The sequence below is a fragment of the Apteryx mantelli genome, chromosome 26 (genome assembly GCF_036417845.1).
Source record: "Apteryx mantelli isolate bAptMan1 chromosome 26, bAptMan1.hap1, whole genome shotgun sequence".
Taxonomy (NCBI): Eukaryota; Metazoa; Chordata; class Aves; order Apterygiformes; family Apterygidae; genus Apteryx; species Apteryx mantelli.
Window position 1 is genome coordinate 8522711 of NC_090003.1, and position 24033 is coordinate 8546743.

The following is a 24033-nucleotide window of genomic DNA, read 5'->3' on the forward strand; positions in this document are numbered from 1 at the left end:
TCTTGCACTACAAGATCTCTGGGTGCCAGGAATCCCGCTTGCTAAACTCCCTAAGAAATTCAGCCCCGGTGCTAAGCTGCAGGGCACAAACAAAAGCAAAACCAGTTCCTACTGCAGGTCCCCAGCCCTGTTTCTGTGCAACTAAACAGGGATCTCCATCCCTTTTCCAGAAAAAGCATTTTCTCCTGTTCCCTTTGCCATCCCAGCATGAAAGGTACCACCGAAGGGCCTTGCACCCCTGGACTCAGGCACGGCGGTTCAGAGGACCCAAAGGTAAAAAAGAGTCTCTGCAATGAATGGACAGGCCCGGCCACAACCTCCCGAGGCAGGAAAGAGGTGCAGAGGAAGGTCACAGAGGAAGCGAGTATCCGCACGCACACCGGAGCTGCGTACGGCTCTGCCCATCCGTTCATCCCATGTGCTCCCAGCACTTTGTCCAGGACTGCTCTCCCTCTTGTTCCATCCCTGCCTCAGGAGGTCACTCCTAGGTTGATTATGCAGGTTAAAGCTACAAATCCTAATTATCCACATGGAGCAGAGCCCACAGAACCCAGGCCCTGGTCCAACTTGCCTCTCACGTCAGGAAGCAGGGCCACAGCCTCTTCCTCCAAACCCCGGTCCCCGAGAGCTGGTTGAAGGCTCTACTGCCTCGCGGGCAGGTGCTGGGAATCGCTGAGGCAGCGATGGCACAGGAAGCTGCCCACGGAGCAGCCAGAGGATACGGGGGCCAGCAGGCTATCCTGTCACCCCAGGGGCAGGGCACAGCCACCGGGCAGGTCAGGGCCCCCTACACGTGACAAAGAGCTCCTCAGCACCTCCGCCACAAGACCCTCCGAGCGCTAACGCAAGACAGTCTGCCGCAGCAACGAGACAAGCCCGCAAAGCGAAAAGGAAGATAAATAGTTACCTCTGCAGACGGTCCCATTCTCCACCGATTCGTAACCCGCCCTGCACATGCAGCGGCCGATGGGCACCAGCCACTCGCCGTCCCCGTTGCAGTACAGCTTGATGGGCACGTCCACCTCCTCCGCGTTGGTGATGCACGTCCCCCGGGCTGCCACCAGCGAGGTGCTCTCCGCTCCTGAGAGGGTCTCTTGGAAAACAGCCCCGTTCTGGATCACGCGGGGACACTTGCGGTAGAAGACGCGGACCGCAATCAAGGACATGCAGCCTCCATAGTCCTGGAAGGCCAGGTAGAAACCATTCTTGGAGACAGGTCCAAAGCTGCGCACCTCGGTGTTAATCTTCATCACCCGGCCACCTAGGTCCACCTGCGAGAAGCTCTCGTCAGCAGCAATTGTGTCTACCTTCATCCAAGGGTTTTCCATCCAGTTGGGAAAAGTCTTGGTGGCCGAGTCAAAGTCTGACTCATAGTAGTAGAGATTAAAAGTCTCCTTACATGAGCCTGGAACATTAGGGATACTGCTGCAGTCCCGAACAGAAAATTTCATCTCTACGTGGATGCGGTGGGCACCCCGCCTCCGGATGTACTTGGTCCGGAGCCAGTTGTTTTGGCTGGATTCAAAGACGTTGCACACCTGGTAGGTGCGAATTGTGTTCATGTTCTCGTCATATCCACTCACTTCTTCCCACTGCAGACGGGACACAAAAAGTCACTGGGCGGCATTGAACCGACATTCACAGGATTAAGCGCGAGCTAGGTCCCCATCCGCTCTGCTGCTTCCCAACCCTGCTGTGTGCCAAGTGAGCAAGTTGCACTAGTACAAACTGTGCCACACCACGTCCACACTAGCACATAGCATGGATTCAGCCCCACCGGCACCGAACACCTTGCCCAGGCACAGCTCCAACACTGCACACCCCTCCAAATGCCCCATACCTACGTGGCTCCATCCCGATCCTGCAAGGTTTGACCCAAATTGCATGCCAGACAGGCTCAGCCCAGTAAGGCCAGCCCGACCCAGGTCCTAGGCAGACCTCAGAAATGTCTCGCTGTCAGCAGTTTTCTGCCTAGCACCATACTTGCTGCCCAAAAGGATGGCAAAACCAGTGCCACAGCAGAGTCCCCTCTGCGCGTGGCACCGGTGGGGCAGGGCATGGCAGGACCATGCGTTTCATCTGCAGGCAGTAATGTCTTTAGCAGGGGCTCTCACCAGTAGGCTACACTGTACTGCAGAGGCCTCTTAACTGCAGAGCCTCGTAGTAAAGTAACACGATGCCTTTAGCAGATGTATTCCCACCGGTGCCACTACGGTTACAAATGTGGCAGACAGAACCTGCTTTCTCAGGAGTTCATAACGCGACTGTAAAACCTCCTTCCAGGCTGGAGCTCGAATATTAGTGCAAGGTGCAGACTACCGGTGTGCCAGCAAAACCCCTCTCCAGACGGCGACAGGACAGCAGCAGGGCAGCTCCTTGCAGCACGAGAGCCAGCAGGAGAGGGGCGCTGAAAAGGGGAGCCGGGAGCTCTTCGGAGCCCCATCCCGCACCTTCGCCCTGGAGCTATTTCATACCAGTTGTGACCCTGACCACCGTGCACCCATATTTCAGAGGTTTTAAAGGCAGTGCTGCTGGCAAAACGGCACTAAGACCCGCGTGACTAGCCAACGGTGGCCTTTCCCTCCAAGCCAGGAGGGCAGGTTTATGGGAGTCTGGTTATTCCCACTGAATACCCCAAAAGGCTATGCTGGGCTAGATCCATCTGGTAGCCCTCGTCCCTGCTCCTACGTGGGCCAACTTATTTTGGGCTCCTTCCTGCAGGTGTGATACAGGACATGGCCCGAGGTATGGGCAAGTCCGTGGCAGGAGTGACAACCATCTTCAGGTGGACCTGGGGGATGTCCTATGAGCTGTGGCACCACGGTAAATCCCGTCTGACTAGATAGCTCGGAGCTGGAATATTTCCCAGGCCAACAACCTTGTTTTTCCCATAACTCTCCCCTCTCCAGACTGGTCCTGCCCAGCTCCCTGCCCTTTCTTCAGCCTTATTTCCCAAACGTTTCAGTGTTTGTTGCTGCCTTCATCTTATCATTATGCTTGCACTGCAGAGAGGTCTTCCAGGGAAGGGCGAGGGAGAAGGATTCGCGCTCTGTGTCCCAGGCTTGGCAAAGCCTTGCCTTGGCGAGGCAAATCAAGGGCCCTAATGATCCCGGGGCGCAAGGAGAGCAAACACGCAGAATTCCCCTGCCGCCCGGCCCTTTGCCCCTTCCTCCATCCCCAGCTCCTGGAGTTTGGGGGTGAGGAGAGGAGCGAGGAGGAGGAATCTGCGAAAGCTTAAGGAAATCTCCCTTAAAAGGAACTGCCAGGCCATATGGCAAAGAAATCATAGTACAGCAGGACTAGCAGGTTACGCACCAGGCAAGGGCAGGGCTGGAGCCTGTAACCCGGCCACCAGCGTCCTTCATTTGTGGTGAGCACAGATGGGAAAGGGCACTTGCTGGGAAGAGAGCCTTTCATCCACCTCAGCCTTTGCAGGAAAGCGGAGCATCTCCCCGCGCTGACCCCTCTCCACGCGCAACAGCCCCTGGGCAAGGCAGGAAACCGGGCTCCCCACCAGCAGCTGCCAGCAGCGAGGCTTCACCGAGGTGCCCAAGAACCTGCTGCCCGTGAGGAGCAGGCCAGAGGACTGACCCCCTTGCGACGCCGACGAGAGACACGTTCCGCTTTGCACGGGGTGAACGGAAGGGATTTGGGGCCGGTTAACATGTGACACAATCCCAGCCAGCTGGAATGGCTTTTTTATGAACTCGTTCACAAACCTGCTCAAGTGGAAGCCAAGCTGTTTCCCATGGACATGAAATCTGATGGGCAGAGCAGAACCCTGCCCTGGAAGTGGGACTGCAATACCCGGGATGGGACAGCGGACCGGAGCAAGAGCCAACGCTTCCAGTGCTCGGAGCCAGCGTCAAGCCCAGGACCGAGGTCTTTTAGTGAAAACCTCGCGCAAGCAGAGCCTTCGCTGCATCCCCAGCCCTTCGGCCTGCAAACGGCCTCACGAGGGCATTTGGTCCTGCAGAAGGAGGCTCGCGAGATGAGAGACAGATTGTTCTTTGTGCATCAAGGCTAACAACCGAGCAGAAGGCTGGCAGGGAAGATCCCCAAACAGCTCCAACCATTTCTGATTGGCAGCGGCCGCAAATCTGCCACCGTCGCCGGGGGAGGAGGAGAATATTCCTTGAAAACGCAGCGGATGGTGGTGGTGGTGGCGGGGTGTTTGCAGAAAGAAATCTGGCGTGGCGGTGGAAAATTGCAGGAGGATCTCCCCAGCTTTTGGGACACTGGTTGGGAGGGGATGGAATAACCAAGGACAAAACATGGGCAAACAACTGGTCTCCCTTGCCCTGTCTCCAACGTGGCTTTTTCTTGCCTGTACCGCTCCTGACACCAGCAGCCTCCCAAACTGAAACAGCATGTTAGCCACCAAGATCCAGAGATGCCCACTACCCACCCTGTCCCCCATCCACTCCAGCATGGCCCTGGTGGGAAGGACTCAAGACACAAGTCTGACGTGCTCAGCCCCGGCCAGGCAGGAGGAGCACGTGGTGGAAGGAGAGCCTCCAGCACAACGCCGGGTACGAGCACGGTGTACGTGATGTCCTCCATCCCGGATGCAGGAGCATCTTCTGCCGGCCGCAGGGCTGGGAAGGTGCTGCGCAAGAGATGCTCTCGCTGGCGATACTGCTCCTGTGCCGAGCTTTCCAGCCGAGCTCTTCCCCGCATGGATCCCACACGTGCCCCGGGGCCAGGCCACTCGCTCGGGATGCCCGGTCCCGGAGGGCGAGCAGCCGGTGGCCTCCTGCAGCAGTGTCCAGGGGGAGCTGCCGGCAGCGGGCTGGTTCGGAGCTGCTGGCACCGCTGGCTGAGCTAATCCCTTCAATGCCCCACTCCAAAGCTCCCTTTTCTCAGCTGGGAGAGAAAGTCACCCCCGTGCCTCAGCCCCTGCGCTTCCTCGGCGCTTAATTAGAAGCCTCTCCCTTTCTCCTCGCTCTCTAATTAACATGCCGGGGACTCAAAAGAAGCAGGCAGCACAATAATACGGAGAGACGGCTTCCAGCAGGCCCAGGCCTCATTACCGCGGGGCTGGGGGAGCCGGGAGCAAGGCTCGCTTTACATATGGAAAACCCGCAAACAAGAAAGGCTGGGCGAGGAGAGAAAAAGACTTGACCTCTGCTCTCGCCTATTGTGCGCCCATCATTTCCCTTTGGCAGGCCGGTCCCCGGTGCCGGCGGAGCGGCCGGGCCTTTGCGAGCTCCCATGCTAATAGGAGAGCGCGAGCCTTTATCATGATGATGGAGGATCGGTGCCGGGAGCTTTGGCGCCCGGGCACCGGCAGGTCGGCTGGCCCGGCGCGGGGTTGGCCGGGGCGCGGAGGGGGAAACCTCTCCGGCAAGGTTTAATCTCCTTGACGGAGGCTTTTCTCCGCGGTTTCTTTTCTTCTGCCAACCCAGCTCGCGAGGCTGCGTCCGGAGAGCGCGCTGGCGAGGGGCCAGGCGCTGCCGGGGACGGGGCTCTCCCGTCAGCCCCGCGGTGTGAAACGCAAAGTGACGTCTTCGTTCGGTCCCCGCCGAGGCTGGGTGGCAGGTCCGGGGCGGCATAGCGGCGCGGGAAGCCCGGCCGTGGGGAGGTTTACGTGGGTTGGGTGTGCAAGGCAAAGCAGGGGACGGGCAGGAGTCAACCCTGCCGCCACGCCGGACCGGCCAGTCCTCCGGCTCCGTTGCAGACCTGGTCCCCAGGAATGCAAGAAAAAAAAAAGAAATCCAGGGCGATGTGGGCTGCCTGCACTGGCAGGATGCAAGGACACAGAAGAGGAAAGGAGAGGCTGAAGGCAGGGTGGTGGGCTGAGCCATCCGCTCCATGCATGAAGAAGAGAAACATCTCCAAGCTGGGCTTTGGCCAGGCTCACTTAGGCCACGTGAGCTGGAGGGCGAGCGCGACGCTGAACTACGCTTACGCAGCTTGGGTTGGGCCATTGCGGAGGCACCACCCAAACTCCACTCCTGCCACCCAGAAAATCAGTGCTGGCCGATGCCCTGAGCCAGCGGCAGAGAGGGACCATGTCTGGAAGGGATGCCCAGCTCCGAGCTGCTCCCTGCTGCCGTGCTCTGAAACGCTCTGAACCACGTAGATGCCCCAAAACCTAATCAAGCAGCTGCAGTTTCTGCAACCTCGAAGGCCAACGCTCTGCCCCTTTTCTGCAACAGGTGACGGGCAATGGGATGACAAGTGAGACGCTGGGGACAAACAACGGTGGTCTTCGCATTTCATTCCTCCCTCTCTTTGATTTTTAAGTGACTGTGGACCAGTTTTAAAGAGAATCACGTTGCCCTGACACTGTCAGGTGAGAATTACAGTGCTCCAACACTGGGGTATTTTTTGCGCAGACATCTCCTAGAAAATTACTGAAAACCTCAATTGTCATATTTTTGCGTGCTCTTCCCACCATCCCTTTTCACAGGGCCACAGCACTTAGGATGAATTGTGTTGAGCAATCAACACGTTCACTTGTTCAGAGACCCCCTGGCCACCGATCCGGCTCCCGGCTCCCATAAAGTCATAGGATAACTCACCCCTGAGGGAGGATGTACCATCCAGCCCAGCTCTGCCGTTGCCGTTGTGGAGTCCATCAAGGTCTCTGCAAGAAGAAAGCAAAACAAGGAGTCAAGGCGGCAATCTGGGCAACGGTCTCTGTTAGGTTTTGCCCAACACCAAAGTCTACAAGGGCGCAGCACCCCAGCCACAACTAGCCCAGATGTTGCCTGCTCGGTGCTCAAATAGGTGCAGTGAGCGAGAGGCCAGGAGGAAGAGAAGTAGCTTGTCTCCTCCTCCCCCTGACCCTGCCGGGATGCAGACATGGCTAGCTCACGAGCACCGAATCGGTCCCCATCAGACACAGGCTGCTGTCAGACTCGGTGACGCCTTGGAGCCCCGGCTCAGCCAGGCAGGAGCCTGGCGTCCGTCCCTCTGCCACATTTGCTTCCTTCACGTTCTCTGCTTAGCGGGAACCGGCCCCCTCGTTTCCTGCAGTACATGGGGTGGAACGTGCTCTTCTGAGCACCAGCCCAGCTGGAGCTTCCTCTTTAAAAACCAAAATCAGAATATTGCAGCCAGGGAGAAGTTCTGCAACTGTAGATGAGGAGCCTCAACCCGGACAGGGTGTCTCCGTTACCCTCCAGTTACAGAGCTGCCAACATCTGTGGGACATTTTTTTCCAGCGCTTTGTACGGTAGGCAAAATCCTCAGCAATGCTGTAGCACACAGGAAGGAACAGCAGTTTAAGGACTTGCAGTACTTAAAAATTAAACTAGCGTTAAGCTGATTTTCTTGGCAATTTGGGAAGAAATAGGTCAGACGCTGCTATGGCCAACCGGCACCGAGCAAAGAGGAAGGTCTCCTAAGCCACGCAGGCAGTGATGCCTTTGGAGAGCGCTTTTCGTCCTTCCTACAGCTGCTCGCACTTCCAGCATTTAGGCTGACTTTTTTCATCCCAAATAGCTATTGGTTTGCATAATCACACTTCCACGAATGGTCAAGGCGTGGTGGCTCGGACACCTTTGCCCGTGCCTCTAAAAATCCAGCCATTGCCAAGTCACGAGCTTCCCAAAATGTCACCTCTCAAACACAAAAGACGGAGCTGTCAGAGTAATTCTGTTTTCCATAGTCAGGAGACTTAACTCCAGGTCTGTACTGGAGTATTGCATGCTGATACAGCGCTGGGATTTTCTGCACCTCGCCTGGGTTTGATGTTTTGATAAAATCAGACAAAACTACATATTCCAATGTTTAGAAAATGAGGGTTAGAAAGCCTAAAGGCTTCTCCACACTGAGTCTAGGCTTGGGAAAAGTGTTAAGCTTGCAGGAAAGACAGTGCTTGGGCAGCGTTCGTCGAGCGATTCTGTAGCTAAGGCTGAGATGATGCTTGCAGAAGAAATTATAACCCTCTGCTCAGCAGGAGCAATGTGAATCAGCACCAGCTTTAGAGTGCATACGTTTAGGAGGCCGACCGCATTTGCGGGGATACTGGAAAACATCCATTGCATGCAAAAGCAAGACACAAACACGAATTCCAGCTTGCACCTTCCCTTTCCCTGACCTCCTGGTTAATGTGCAATGGGCAGGGGGACATGATGAGTCCAGTTGTAGGGCTCTACTGCTCTCAGTACAAAGCATCTTATGTACAAGCTAGAAATTATCTCTCTTCCTTCAGGCTTTGCTAGGACCGGGCCTGATTCCAGGCCCGTCAGTCTTAAGCTGAAAATAAAATGTCAGTAATGCCGCATGTGCCGCCCAGGCCTGTCATGGGACCTGGCCAGAGATGAGGGCTCAGGACGTGCAGACACTCCTCTGCAAGGAGTCACTGCGAGATGCTGATGTGTATAGCAGCATCGTCTACCCCTGCCATTACCCCTAACTGCAGGTACCGGGGAAATCACGTATTTCCTTCGAATATGAAGGAAACGTTGCTGCGCTCAAAGCCTGGGGCAGCAAGATCACCACGCTGTAGGAGGTGACACAGAAGACGGAAAGCGAGTGCTCGGCAGTTTGGCCACAGCCCTAAATGCCATCCCGACCTTTGGCTCCGCGTGAGTTATGCTGATAAAAACCCCTACTTCTGCGGAACATGGAAAGGCTTCTTTCATCCCTAGCAGGCACAAAACACACCAGCAGCATCTTGTCTCACCTCTGATCTTTGCAGAGATGGAAGAGAGAGGGGGATGCGCAGGGAGGGCAGGAAATTAAAAGTACATGCAGCTAGCCAGAGGGATTCTGCCCTTCGGCTACTGTCCCTGTCACAGCCATATGGCTACAACCTCGGTACAGCTCTAGCAGTAAGACAAAGTCATTGCCAAGTCTAGGGTTGCTGAACACAGAAAGGCAGAAGAGTCCTGGAGGTACCCATCCATCATTATCTCGCTCACTGCAAGCGCTCAACCAGGAGAGCCTCTATATAGTCCAGATCTTCAGCCACCGCGCTATGGACCCAGCAAACAGTGCTAGGTCCCATGGTCGAAGCATGGATGGAGAGTAACTGGCCATGACTGGAAGGATGCCGTGTCCTATTGCTGCTCCTGACCACCAAAAAAAACCAAGCATCCTGCCACAAACCCCAGAAAGCATCTCTACCTTCTCCACTTCCACTATAAAAGTGAAGGAGGAAAGGATCTACGTGAGCAAATCCATAACTTTCAGAGCCAAGGCTGAATGTCTAAATGGAGAAACGGCTGTTGTTCAACCTGCTGAATAGCGCGTGAGGCACGTGAACTCCGTTTTCCCACTAGCAAGCCAAAAAGCGCCTCTGCCTAGATATGCTACTTGCACCTACTTCTAGCAGTAAATCATTTTCAGACTGTTGGTTGTTCATTACTCCTGGTTAGAGCCAGAGGTTTCCAGTTCACAGGAAACCAGCATTTCAAAATTTGGTTTTATTCCAAAAATAAAAAGCAAAAATAGTTCTCTTCAAATTTTCCCACTAAGGAGAGTTCTGGAAAACAGCTAGTCCAGAAGTGTCGTAATTTCAGATTTATGAAATTTCTTTATAAACTAAATATTTGCTTCCATAGTTCAATAATAGTGTTTATTTTTTCAAAGTTTCTGCCTTTTTCATTAAAACCCCGGAGACACCTTGATCTAAAAGGAAAACAAGATTTTTCACACATTTCAGGCTGGAAGCTGCATTTAATTGCTTTTAAAAAACCTTGAAGTTGTTACTTTATCTTAACCGCCACTGACAGTGGCGTGTAGTGAGTATATTAATAGCAGTGACCATCATGTAAAAGAAGAAATACTCTAAAATAATATAAATAATTCTCCCAATAAAAATAGTATTTGAAGCATTTTGAAAAAACTGTTATTCAATTCAACGAAAACTTGGTGCAACAGAAATTTTGGGCCCAGCACACTCCTGCAGAGCATGTTCCCCATAGCCCTTTCCATTGATCCTCATCCTCGGCTGAAGAACGGCACACCTCCTTGGAGCTCACGTTTCTACCTGCGCCCACCCGATGACATCTACTTTTCACATAAGACAATGAGGGGTAGAAGTCTACTCATTACAAGTAGGTTTTTCCAACGGTCAATTATCTTCTCATAAAGAAGATCTTCCATTCCTTTTAGTCTGAATTCATGCTTTTCAGCCGCCAGCTATTAGATTTCATTTTACTTTTATGAAGACTCTGCTATCTAAACTCTCCTTTCCCTGTTGGTGTTTAAGGCTTGCAAATGAATCATCTCTCAGCCTTCACCAAGATAACAAAACAAACTGAGTTTCCTTTTTATTTCACCCCGAAACAGGTCCCTTTCTCCTATTTATTAACCTTCTTTTGGTAGGGTAGATCTCCCAAGACTGCTCTCCTCAGTGCCCACAGCTGTAACATCCCTTTGTGCCCCATCTTGCACAGCTTTTCTAGCAAACTGTTGCCCTGGCTAAAATCCAGGAAATATTCGGAGATCGGTTGACATGTTAGCAGTTAGCAGCAGTTGCCTGAAATCCAGAAAATTACGGATAACTGGTGCCCATGAGTCAGAGCAAACCTGGTTAGCTGCCCTGACTGCAGAAGTGTTTGTGAAGCCAGGTTTTGATGGTGGTGGTGGGTTTGCTCCACCACCAAATGATGGCTGATCTCAAAATACTCTAGGATGCCTTATTGCCTAAATAATGGTCTGCCATAGAGTTATCTTGCTTGTATACATGGCCAAGAGCATCTCACCCCATTCACCTGAGCTCAGAGAGGCCATGTGACCCCCAGGAAAGCTCACCGTCTCACCCCTGAAAAGCTACTTATTTCCAGAAAAAGCAAGCATATCAATTCACGCATTTCTTCAGGAAGCAAAATCAGGAGTGACGTCCAGTGAATAAATGTATTCCTTGACTGCAGGGACTCCTCTCTGCTTCTTTCACCGGTTCAGATCTGCTCAGGTCTCCACAGCAAGAGGCTGTGGCGGGCAGACTGCGTTGGGAAGAAGAACATCCCATCCTGCACGTGCCAGCACTGAGTCCAAACTAGCAACCACTAAAACCAGGAATGTTTAACAAAGTCAGACAAGGCCTCACCTCCCAGCTCAGCTGCTGAAAAGAAAGGCTGAGATTCCCCCAGAGTCTATTTTTCCTTCAATTGGACGGGGTTTTATTGCTGCAGGAGCACTGAGGAAGTTCATCAAAGCGGACTTTGAAAGGTGATTGATTGTGGTCTGCAAGGATCTACGCTGGAAGAAAGCAGCAGCAAACAGAGAGCTCCTTAGCCCACGAGGGAAACTGTAGCTACATGCTTTGCCTGGAAGCTAAACCCAGCAACTGAAAGACAGACACAATTTTTAACAGGGAAAATAATCACCCCTGAAGAGCAATTGCCAAGAGGTGCAGATCTTGTACCATTTAGGTCCTTTCCCATCCTGGGTGAGCCAGGAGCTGGATAAGAACATGCTGCAGGAGCACGTGCTGGGCAGGAGGTCACCCTGGCACCTTCTGGCCCATCAAGGTGTGATAATCTAGGAGGCACACATGTTCACATCACTGACATCTCTGGGTAGATGGGTGACTCTCCTCCGGTCCCCAAGAAGTCAGTCATACAAAGGCTTGCTACAGGCCCACATCAGATGTGATGAGCCCCAAAGAACGGGAAACCACCATCCTCAGGAGACAACTCCTTCACCCGCAGTGGTCCCAGAGGAGCTCTCCCCACCGTTACCAGCCCCTTGCAACTTCTGCACTAGCGATAATGCAGGATGGACTGCCAGGCCCATATCTCACCAAGCAGGTCTCCAATTCCTACCTGCGGGCTGTCCCCGTGCTCATACACCCAACAGGATGAGCCCCTTCACCTGTAGACCACGATGATAGCCCAACTCCTGCATCAGCAGCACCAAGCCTGACTGTTAGCAGCCTGCAAACCAGGGAGGGGGGATGTTGCCTGCTGCAGCCAGCGTTTCTCAAAGCAAACTCATCAGCTCGGCTCACTGTCACCAGCCGATGCTGCCGTCCTGCCAGTTTGGCAGCTCTGACGCCACCCGAATCCCAGGGTGGGTGCTGGCTGTGGGGAGATGTCTTGGCAGGTCTGGACACACGTGGGGCCCATAAGGACACCCCTGGCATGCCGGACGGAGCAACCCTCTGGCAAAGCCCCGGGAGAGTGGCAGCAGTGGGTGTCTGGCCACCGGCCCATCTCCGGTGGCTGGCGATAGCTGCAGCTCAGCGAGATGCTCTCACCGGAGCAGCGTTTTCTCAATATTGTTGTTTGCCTTATTCCCTTTCGCGTGTTTATCTGCAGATTCACATGCTACCCGCAGCATTATAAATAAATCCGCAGCTGCTCGAAACTAGCAGACACAACTCTGGCCTCCTTCCCGCTAGAAACCACGCTGCTCCCCACGGGACGGTTAGGAGATAAGTGCCTGTCCTTTTCACTTTGAAGATGCTTTCAATAAGCAACTTTCTACCGGCGCTGGGGCCTGCCGCCGGCACGATCGGCCAGGGGAGGCACCGCTGTTCTGCTCGCTAGAAGAGCGCACCGGGGTCCGCGGCGCCTTCGCCACCCGCTCAGCTCGAAAGGTAGGTCACTGCCACCACGCTGCACCCTCCAGATGCCCACAGTTAGGCTGAAACGCATCGAGCTGATGGTCTGCGGCGCCAATACAGCGGGAGAAGGGCTCCTGCGTTTCTGCATGAGCTTCTTACTACTCAGCCACAAGTGAAATGAGTGCGGGGGATCTCAGCCGCAGCAACATTCCCCCTGCGGCCAGGTCAGGACCGAGATTAGCGGGTAGGAAAGCTTGGGACCACACCAGGTGCTTGCAGTGATCTGGGACACGAGCGTGGGACACCCAGGACTGGGCACGGGGAGCGACAGGAGCGAGGGACAAAGGCGAAGGGACTAGAGGGGCAAAGGATTAACAGAGGATCTGTGCGCAGTGCAGACACACTTCTCTGTGTCCGTAAAAATAACTTCCATGGAGTTTTGCCAATTTAGACCTACTGAGCATCTGGCCCCGAGCTTCTCAGAAGTCCTGGCAAATCCTTCACATTCACAGGCTCCAAATTCAGCCAGATAAAGAAACAGCTGGACAAATAAATAGCCCCACAGATAGCTGGATCCTCCACCCTCATTTTTCCACCCACAACTTTTTCCTTTCTCCTTCCACTTCTCACACCAGCTCCTCCCTCAGGGTAGGAAACTTGCCAGCATTTAATCCTGGTACAATATTATTAACTCAGGGAATCAACTTCTAGGTTGACCCGGGATCATATTAGCTGTGGCCGGTGCCGGACGTGCAAAGCAGGCAAGAAGTTGCCCGGGCTTCTCCAAGGGTGCTTGGAGCAAGGACATCCCAAGCCAAACAAGGCGCACGTAGGGGAGACTATTGCATCGTCCCCTCCCAGAAGTGGGCTTGGAAACCCAGCTAATGCACCCCATCAAAGTAAGCCATGCCGGAGTGACACTGAAAGAGCAGGGCACGTCCCTCGTGACGGATGCCACTTGGCACCGGAGCGCCCCGATGGAGCGAGAAGATCAGGAGCTGCCACGTGCCTACACCATCGGGGATCCTCCTGCTTGGGACAAACTCCTCCGCGCAAGCGCACGCGCTCGTGAAACAGCATTTCCAGCCCGGCCTCAGGCACGGCCACCATCTCCCCGCACAGGAGGGGCAGCTAATGAGAAATCCATCTGTCCCCCACCCCAAGGAACCTTCGCTGCAGATCTGTTTATCCTTCCAGCAGTTGAAAGGCCCCTCTCTGCCTCCTGCGCTTTACTGGAGCCTTATTACGGTATTTTTGCCAGCGAGCGCGAAGAGGGGCCGAGCAAACCCACTGGCCTTTCGCCGCAGCCCCGAGCTTTGCTTTGCCTGGCCGATGGCCAGCGGAACAAGCTGAAACCCAATCCCCCCCCGGCCGACCCGCTGGCGCGGTAACAGCACGCTGCATTGTGAACCGGCGGCTACAGGATATTTTGGATACTTCACTCAGGGATCCACTTAAACTCCAAGAGGGAGAGTGATTGATAGGGAGCGAGAAGAGGCAATGACCGATCGGGGATGGGAACCGCTCGTATCCTGCTCCGCACGCGCGGCCCCAAAAGCCACCCCGTGAGCCGCGCTGGTGGTGCCGGTGGTCCCGGTGCCATAAGGTAGCCAGGAGCAAGCAGGTACCTGGTCTTTCAACGCCTTTCTCTGCAAAGTTAGGTCCAGCCAGCCTAAGAGTGGAGAGAAAGGGTGATGTCCATCACCGGCACCATCCAGAGGGAGACAGAAGCCAGGTCCAAAGTCACCAGGGGAGTACGGGGATGGGAGTGTGGCAGGCTCCGGACATGCACCCAGGAGCGACACTGCACTGGGCACCTTGGCTCCTGGCCCTTGCTAGACCTTCACACTGGAGATGTTCGGAGACAGAGGCCCAGGAACTGTGTGCAACCCTCCCATCACCAGGCATCACCCTCCTTCACGGATAAGGAAAGCAGGGCTCGGAGAAGAGACCGGCACACAGCACTCCAGCGAGCGGTGCCAAGCGTGGCCATGGTGACCCAAAGTCAGCACGTCGGGAGAAAAAGCTCCAACCTACCCCTCGGTGAGCACCAGGACGGGCAGGGGCGAAGGAGCTGAGCCTGCCTGCTCTCCAGATATCGGAGAAGTTATCCAGGTAGGACGCCAAAGAGCCTCTCCTCCCCATCTCCCATGCACACAAACACGCACGCAGGCACTGCCCCGCGAAGCCCTGCAGCTTGCAGAAGGGTCGGGAGATGCCACCTCTGTTATTACTCTACCCAAGACACTCCCAGGCCTCTCAGTTAGCGTCTTTCTGGCCACTGCCATTAGAAGAAGCCGGTCTGTAGTTTCAGACCCCTCCGGCGCTGGGAGCAAAGGCAGAAATTCCAGCTCTAATTGAGAAATCGGAGCTCGAACCTCAGGAATCCGATGCCGTGGCCGAGTTTTTACCCAGTGGGAAAGTAACACACAATTTATCTGACTTACAGAGCACTCCAGGACTTCCCTGCTTTTCCTGCACCGTCCTTCCAGCACATGTAGGAAGTCACCGCAGGGAGGAGAGGGGAGGGGACGGGACGGGACGAAGGTGTTGGAGACGGGGACTCTGCCTCCCGTCCTGCTCGGCGAACGTCTCTGCTCCCTCCCCTACCTCAAAGCCCAGATACGTCCAACTGCTCCTCAGCCCATCGCAAGGGGCAGAAAAGCGGCAGCTCAGGCATCCTCAGATGCGAAGACGGGTTGCGCCCAACTCTACAGCCCCAGGGGCCTCGCAAGTCATCCAAGGACGTGGCCTGGTTCCTAAGCACCCAGCCGACCAGCAGCACAGCTGGATGCTGTTGCTAACGCTGTCACGCGGACAAGCGCTTTCTGGAGAGCTAAGGACTGCCTGTCTCATCCGCCTGGTCGGGAGGGATATGGCCCAGCTCCGGCTTTCTGGGAGAACTGAGAGAGGCTGGAGCTCTGCAGGAATTCACACTTGGCGATTTTGCAGTCCGTTGAAGGGGCAGATGAGGCTGGATGGGAGGAGGACTGGGCTTAGCCCAGCTGCCGCAACCTTGCCCAAGTCATCGCTGCACGTGCATCCTATTTTGCCCCAGTTGCCCAGCTCCACCTGCCCCGGAGGCCAGTAGAAATCTGAGAAACCCCATCAGAGACCCCAGAAAGCTGCTCTGGCGGCACCGGGGACTCACAGACCTCGCTGGAGGCATCGTCCCCAAAAGGAGCCGGGGATTTGTAGGTGGTCCGAGTTCAGCTGAGGGCAGGCCGCTGAGAAGAGACAATGCAGATGCTAAATGCCAGCGAGCAGGGGCCCTCCTGCTGCTCCCGGGAATGCAGTAGCCACGCGGAGAAGACGCAGATGCAAACATTTAACAGCCGCCGCTACCGCCGGCGCGAGTGACGGCGGCCCTCTGCGGTTGCGCCAACCTCTTTGTCCCCAAGACACCTTGCGGAAAGGAGTTCCCGGGGTTCAACAAGCGTCGGCCTCCTCCGCATCCAGCCTCAGCCTCCCCTTCCAGAGAGGCCCAGTGAAGACGGGATGCGCCGCTGAGCCGTTTTCCCAGAAAGCCGGAGCTGGGCCGTATTCCTCCCGACAGCCTCCGGGTTCGTCGCTCCTGCGCTCCAGAGGGATGTTCCAAGAGGCAGGAAAAAACCTGTCCTCCGCGTGCCCGCGAGCTCTTTCTGCAGCGCAGCTGTAAACTCTGCGTGCGACGTCTCCCATCTCCCCGGCAGCAAGCGCGGCTGCTGGAGATGCTGCGTTACAGCAGCGCCGCAGGGTCCCACCGAAGGGAAGGGTGGAGGCTCCCGCGGAAGCTCGGCGGGCATTGCAAGGGGAAAAGAGGGGGGGGAAAAAAAAAAGGAATGGCAAAAGCAATTGCTTGCGGCGTGGTCCTCCCCATCCGTGCCCCTTCCCAGAGACGGCAAAGCCCAAGAGATGGAGCTGCACGTCCAAGCAGCTCCGCAGCACCAAGCAGGGCTGAGAACGGAGCCCAGGCGTCCTGGTCTCACCCAGTCCTGTCTGGACATTGAGCCCAGCTCTCCCAGATCATGCCCCAAAGGAGCTGGCAGCTTCCACAACAAGCTGTCCCGGTCCGGCCTTTAGCGTGGCCCTCCTGACACAGGTCCCCTTTCCAAAGGACCGTGCCCACGGCCACGCCGCCGACCCTCCGTGCGCGGCTCAGGTGCGCGCAGCGAGCCGCCGTCCCGCTTCCCAGCGCCGCTGGCGCTAAATGAGGTTTTGTCACCCTGCGTGGCGGCGCGGGCTGAAAGCAACTTGTTCCCAGCAGGCTCCGGAGCCCTGCTCAGCATCCCAATCGAGCTATCCTTAATGGGCTTCCATTTTAATTTGCTTTTATTGGAAAACGCAGATGGTGACTACCCCCCCCCCCCACCACCTCCCCGAACATGCATGGGGTAATAACGTTTACGGGGGGAAAGATATTATCCGCAAATACAGCCAAATATCCAGCAAAACCCCACTGCCCGTGCAGCGACGCGCAGCTGCAGCGCTGCGCTGGCTTGTAAAGGCAGGACCACACGGAGCACAGGCACGCCGGGAGCGAGGAGAGCCGGGAAGCAGGACCAGGGCTCACCGAAAGAGCGTTGAAGACCAAGCCAGGCTAATCCCCGGTGCGTCCAAGCGCTAGTAGCGCCGGGAGATTAACCCAGCTAACTTCTTTCGCGACCTTGCAAAGCATCGGGACCTTGCAAAGCATCGGGATCTTGCAAAGCATCGTTCAGAGCTGACCGGAGCGGAGGCATCCCTTCTCGCAGCGGGAGCGCCCAGGAAGCGCGTGGGTTATCGCGGGAGATGCCGCTGGTCCCCGTGCCGCTCCATGGGCGACCCCGGAGCACCGGGGAACGGGGAGGCTCCCAGCAACTTGCGGGAGCCTTGCGCCTGCAGATGCTCCCGCTCCTTAGGCGCCGCCGGCCCTTCTGCGAAAAGGGGGCACGTTTCCACGTGAGAAGCAAGCTTTCGCCTCCCCTCTGCCGAAAGCACATGGCTGAAGCCGGGACGACAGATCCCCCCCCCCGTTCTCCGACATTTGCATTTGGCTCTGCGCATTTACCTGACAGCCAAGTTTTCCTGCTTTTCACTGTTTTTACTGACAGGCTGTAAATTTGCTTCTGGTTGGCAGCTCCGAGCGGGAACGACTTCTGAGGAACTGCAAAGCCAGCTGCAGGCACGTCTTTGCAGAAACTAGGGCTCCTCGCACGTGGAGCGGTACCCTGTGCCCCACGGCTGGCCTTGGCCAGGCTCCGGACTTGCCTTGGCCTCTGGACTAGATTCCCAGCTCACAGGAAGACACTCCCTGACGCTGGAAATCCCAAAATGTCCAACGAGGAGCTTGCAGAGTATTCCCCGACGGGACTCCCGGGCTGGCGGCATGAGGCTCTCGCTCTATCGGCTCCGTCGCGGCATTGCTGGCCCGGCAGAGCTGCGAGGAGCCGTGGGAAACGCGGGATACGGGTCCCGCAGGGGCATCCATCAGGGTCCCTTCCGCTCTGCGGGGACACGAGCCCAGGACGTCTGGTCTCAGGGCTAGGAACCTACTTGGAGGGGGTCAACCAGAGCTGCAGGCAGTCATCGGAGCATGGGAGACGTCTAACAACGTGTCCCCGGGATCCTCAGTAAAACCGCGCAAGGGGGTCAGGCACTTTGGACGTCGCTCCTGGGACACGGGTCTGTTTGGAGAGCTTCCTCCAGCCATCCTCGAGATGCTAAGGAAAAGGTCCCGCTCTTCCCACACCAGCTGCCGAGCTGGGAAGCAGCGCTCCCGCTCCCAAGTGGGTGCCGCACAACGTCCCCGGGCTCCAGCAGCACGTCAGGCGCAAGGACGGGACACGCCGGCACAAGGAGACGCCTCGAGCAGTGCCGAGGACACCGGCGGTGCCGGGAGGCGGCGGCGAAGGAGAAAGCTGGAGCGAGGCCAGGCAATCCCTCACCCCCGGGAGGGAAGGGAAAGGGGAGACATCCAGAACCGCAGCACCATTTCCACCACGGCACCTGCCCTGGGTGCAAATTCCCGACGGCCGGCTTTTCCCCATGCCAGAAAATCCGGTTGGTTGGGATGAGGGTTAGCAAGCTCCCTCCCCAAGCTGACCCTGATCCAAACGGTTTAGGAGGACCACAAGAATTGGTGACATCGCGCTAAGCCTGCTTGTACCAAAACTGCAAACTGTTCAAAAAGGCAACCCCATGCTGGAGCAAAATCCAGGGCATCACTGGTGTTACTGGGACCCGGCCCGAGGGGGTGAAGCCTCCGGATACACGGAGGGGAAAACCCACGCTGGGACATTTCTGCAGGTCTGCAAACCGCAGAATCACACAAGGGGTTGAGGTTGGCAGGGACCTCTGGAGAACATCTAGTCCAACCCCCCTGCTCAAGCAGGGTCACCTAGAGCACGTTTCCAAGGATTTTATCCAGACCAGCTGGAGAAGAAGTGAAAAAAACCTACAGACCACCTCTGCCTGATACCAACAGGGACCCTCAGCACGGAGGCAGCAGAAGACATACGCCAGGGTCTCAAGCTGCCCCCGGAAAACATTCTTGGCGATCCTAATACTCGCGGAGACTCAACTGCAACGTAAAAATATTACAATCAATGCGGGTAATCACCGAGCAGACCTCATTTTGACAGCTGAAGACGAACAGATCAATGAACCAAAGACGAGCAGTTGCCTAGGTACAAACAAACATAATCTGATTACACATATGGGGAAACAGATTTTAGCACCCACCAATGGGAAGCGCACTCAGAGGTGTAAAGGGGGCAATTTCCAAAAGTTGAGAGGGATTATTAGCAAAAATTGATTAGGGGAAAAATGTAAACAAAAACAATGAAAAGTAATTAGAGCTAGCTTAAGAAGGCTTTGCCAAAAATCTCACAAATCTGCAATCATAAAAGGAGGCATCTTCAGTTAAAAATTGTCTTGGCTTCGCATAAAAGAAAAAAATCGCAGTAAAAATAAACATATTGTATAAATTAAAAAAGGGGGAAGTTGGCAGCAGTAAATTAGCAGCTATAAAATGCAGACGGTTGTTAAAGGAAGTTAAAGTATCAATGAAAAAAATCTACCGCCAGCAAACGTAAAGGAGAAGAAGGGGGAATTTTTAACCACATCAAAAGCGAACAAAACCAAAGCCGTGGAAGGGCGAGTTCAGAGGGATGCTCAAGTGTAAAAAAGCCGTGCAAGAAAAGGCAGAAGTTTCACGATGCATCTTACTGCCTGTATTTAGAAAGACATTAGAAGAGGCATCGCCGCCCCGGAGACTGCGGGATTTCTCCTGCCTTACAGCAGCCCGTTCAACCTTGACGGTTCGCGCCCAACACCGAGGTCTTTGTGATCGCAGATACGGCCGTGCGAGGGATGCCCAGCCGCCGCAGCGAGGCGCAACCCTGCCAGTAGGCAGGTAATTACGTTCGGAAATAGCTTTGCTCCCAAGCGGTTCAAAGGGAAGCGGTCCGGAGGTTTTCCGAGCCACGCCAGCCTCTTTTGGCAGCGCTCTGCAGCCTCTTCATCCAAACAACGTCCGACTCCGTGGTCTCGCCCGGCTTCTTGTTTGGAGCGGGTGTATTCCGGCGCTGCTCAGAAGAACAAAGTCCGGAGCAAAGAACGGGATCGGCCGCGCACCGGGATCAGCAACGCCCGAGGACCGCTGAGCGCCGCTGATGCACGTGAGATGATGCCCACCACCCCGGGCACCTGCACGAGCCCCGTCCAGGAGAGATGGACGCGCACCTGCATTTGGGGGTGTTTTGGACAGTGCTGCGATCCCCAGGGCCAACAGCTCTCCTCTCCCGTTCAGATGATTTTTGCTACAGAAAAGCCGGGCGTTGAGGCAGGGAGGTATCAGGATCTAGGAAGACTTCCCAGCAGCCCAGCAAGAAAGGAGCTCCAGGGTCTCCAGCCCAACCTCGTCCCCCACGCTAGATCAAGGCTTTGCCTAGTTGAGCCTGGCAGACCTCCAAGGATGGAGATGCCCCAGCTATCCTCCAGGGACCTGCTGCAAAGCGATACGGAGATTTCCAGGGGCAACTGCTGCGCACCCTCCTGGAGGAAGCGGAAAGCCCACGGTCCCCGGTTCCCCGGGCACGGACCGATCCTCAAACCCCGGGAAAAAGCAGCAAGGCCTCAGCTCCGCGGAAGCCGCGGCAGTCACCGGGGTGACTAAGCCAACATCTTGGCACGAGACGAGTCAAATCGGAGCAGCCGAGCAGCAGCATACCAGCGAGCCGCCGGGGGCATTAGCCGAGCAGCCGGGAAGAAGGACAATACGGTAAACGTCTGGGAAGGGCGAATCCAGGGGGCGAGAGCATCGCAGGCCAAAATTAAGGGCCCGGGCGGTTCAGCACCCCCCCTCCTCCTCCCTCCCCGCCGTCGCTCCGCTCCTCCGCTTTGTCTGCCGAGCACATGCAGCGACAGCATCCTCCCTTTTTTTTTTAACAAGCTTTAAGGATACGAGTGGCCGAGCTCTTGGTGCGGATATTGGCCTGCGTTAGCTAGGAGTCAAATCCAGCCGGGTAAACTGAGGCACGGAGCCCTCCCGGCCACCCACGCGAGGATGCGCCCAGAAGGCAGCCGCTACGGGGGCGATCAGGGAGCGTAAAGCTGGAGCTGCACACTCCCGATTTTCCATCCCCCCTCACGGCTATTCCCAGATCCCGAACGGGACGGCGCCGCAAACGCCACAGGTCTGTCTGACGGCGAGTCATTTCCCGGCAGGGCTTCAGGGATGCAGGCAGAGCTTCGTGTCCCCCATCCATCACCCCCTTTTCAGGAAGGATCCGGTTGGGATTTTTTATTATTATTATATAAATATTTTTTGCTTTTCCCTCCCCCTCTTGCAGGAAATGGAGCATCAGAGGCAGCGCCGCTGCCGCCTGCAAGACGGGGGGGCTGCAGCACCCAAGAGCCGGCGGCTCTCGCGGCGCTGGGAAGGCAGCAGAGCTCTGATGCCCCTTCGGCACCCGCTCCGGGCAGCTTTCCGGGCTGCTGGGGCTCTATTTTCCAGCTTGTTACAAGATTTTCCTTTAGACCAGCCGTTTCCAGGCTGCTGGGCAGCTGCCTGCCTCGGTAAGTCCCTCTTGTCATAACACATACCTGGCTGCTCACTGGGAACATCTGGATGCTGCGCGGCAAGCTGCTTTCTCCAAGCAAAGAAAGAAGGAAAGGAAAGGAAGGAAGAAGGAAGGAAAGGAAGGAAGAAGGAAGGAAAGGAAGGAAGAAGGAAGGAAAGGAAGGAAGAAGGAAGGAAAGGAAGGAAGAAGGAAGGAAAGGAAGGAAGAAGGAAGGAAAGGAAGGAAGAAGGAAGGAAAGGAAGGAAGAAGGAAGGAAAGGAAGGAAGAAGGAAGGAAAGGAAGGAAGAAGGAAGGAAAGGAAGGAAGAAGGTAGGAAAGGAAGGAAGAAGGAAGGAAAGGAAGGAAGAAGGAAGGAAAGAAAGAAAGAAGGAAAGGAAGGAAAGGAAGGAAGGAAAGGAAGGAAGGAAAGGAAGGAAGGAAAGGAAGGAAGGAAAGGAAGGAAGGAAAGGAAGGAAGGAAAGGAAGGAAGGAAAGGAAGGAAGGAAAGGAAGGAAGGAAAGGAAGGAAGGAAAGGAAGGAAGGAAAGGAAGGAAGGAAAGGAAGGAAGGAGGAAGGAAAGGAAGGAAGGAAAGGAAGGAAGGAAAGGAAGGAAGGAGGAAGGAAAGGAAGGAAGAAGGAAGGAAAGGAAGGAAGAAGGAAGGAAAGGAAGGAAGAAGGAAGGAAAGGAAGGAAGAAGGAAGGAAAGGAAGGAAGAAGGAAGGAAAGGAAGGAAGAAGGAAGGAAAGGAAGGAAGAAGGTAGGAAAGGAAGGAAGAAGGTAGGAAAGGAAGGAAGAAGGAAGGAAAGAAAGAAAGAAGGAAGGAAAGAAAGAAAGAAGGAAAGGAAGAAAGAAAGAAAGAAGGAAAGGAAGAAAGAAAGAAAGAAGGAAAGGAAGAAAGAAAGAAAGAAGGAAAGGAAGAAAGAAAGAAAGAAAGAAGGAAAGGAAAGGAAGAAAATAAAAGCGCGAGGTGAGACTCCTCGACGCCCATCCCTGCATCTAAGCGGGCAGAGAAAGGGCAATGGGCCGGTGTCGGCTATGTGATGAGCACGTCGGTGCTCACACTGCCCTCAGGATTAGCACACGTGTGCTTTTTTTCCCCTTCAAATGATGCAAATTTGCCCAAAAGGGTCACTCAGGCCAAAATAAAAGACCCCAATTCGGTTACCGCTGAAACGTCCCTGCCTCGCGTAAACCGCCCAGCACTGCTGCCTCAGCAAAGTCCCCCAAAGCGGCGAAAATTTGCATTGCAGAGGCACGGGTAGCGAGACAGGGCGCCCGAGGAGCACGGCCGCCCCCGAAAACGTGGCGCCTGCAGCTTCCCCGAGACGGCACCCGGGGAGCAGAGCCCCGACAGCGCTCGCTACAGCGATGGCGCGATGCTCGCGAGCGGGCACGCAGGGCTTTGACCCTCCCCGCAGCGCTTGCGCTAAGCAATAGCGAATCGACTACGTCCCTGGGTGAGCTGTTGCACGGTTAATTAGGCACGTTATTAAAAACATGCTCCTCTTTACTAGGCCGAATTAGCCCTGCTTCCCAGCCGCAGAGTCCTGCCCTGCTAAATTAAACAGACCTTCACTATTAACAACCTTTCCTCCAGGCCGGTACCGACAGACGTGGCGGAGAAGATGCTCCCTAATTTTCTGGATAAACCAAACAACAGGCAGCTTTTCCATACTTTGAGTCATGACTGTAGCTTATTATTATTATTATTATTATTATTATTTTTTTTTTTAATCTCCGATTTTGATTCTCTTTCCGGTGCGAAGACCAGAAACGGGCACAGCATCCAAAGCTGGCCTCTGTGTCACCGCAAAAGGACACGCTGATATTTTCTTGCTTATCACGCAGGGCTTTTGCTTAGCTCTTTTAAGCCAGGGAAGTGCATTTGCAACAGGGCTGCACTTTGACCGCTAATGTCCCTTCGGAGCTGGAGATTTCCAGGATAGCATCTCCTATAACATATCCGTGGACTGCGCTTTCCGCTCGCAGATACAGAGTGGGGCTCAGCCGTCCCCAGGCACATTTTTGGTCCAGGGAACCCAGCGCACCCAATCGCCCTGGGTGCAGCCAACCCATCCTCCCCCCCCCGTCTCTATCGTTCTTCCAAAACTTGTACTTGCGGCACACAGAGCTCTCATTAGAAATGCTGCCCAAAAAGTGGGAATGACCCACTTACAGTACGTTTCCAGGACCGGCCAATTCGCAACCCTTTCAATATGCGCCGCAGCGAGGTCTCTACACCCGTTTCTCGCCGGAGCGCCGTGGGAACCTCTCCCCGCAGTCCTCCTCTTGCTGAACCACCCCTAAACAGCTCGAAAAACCCTAGTTACCTCCCTAAAAACTCTTTGGGTGACTCATCTGTCCCTCAGTTTGAAAGCACCGAGCGCTGCCCCACGTGCTTTTTGCCGTGTTACACATTTTAACGCGGTGCCTGGTCTGCACGCTGCCTTGAGCTCTCACCGGACCCAAATTCTGCTGCCTCTGAACTTCTTTTGGGGCCTGGGCAAAGCCGGAGCAGGAATCACGCACGCCGGTGGCCCT

The 24033-nt window shown here is 55.3% G+C and overlaps 1 protein-coding gene across 4 annotated transcripts in view; it reads right to left on the bottom strand.

Annotated features, from left to right (window-relative positions):
• Positions 1–24033, bottom strand: part of EPHB2 (EPH receptor B2) — a 127599-nt gene that overhangs the window by 82962 nt on the left and 20604 nt on the right. For all 4 annotated transcript variants that reach the window (XM_067311104.1, XM_067311102.1, XM_067311103.1 and 1 more), the window contains exons 2-3: positions 6528–6592; positions 908–1592 (exon numbers count right to left, since the gene is read on the bottom strand). In XM_067311104.1, the coding sequence (XP_067167205.1) occupies positions 908–1592; positions 6528–6592 (750 nt within the window). The remainder of the gene's footprint in view (positions 1–907; positions 1593–6527; positions 6593–24033) is intronic.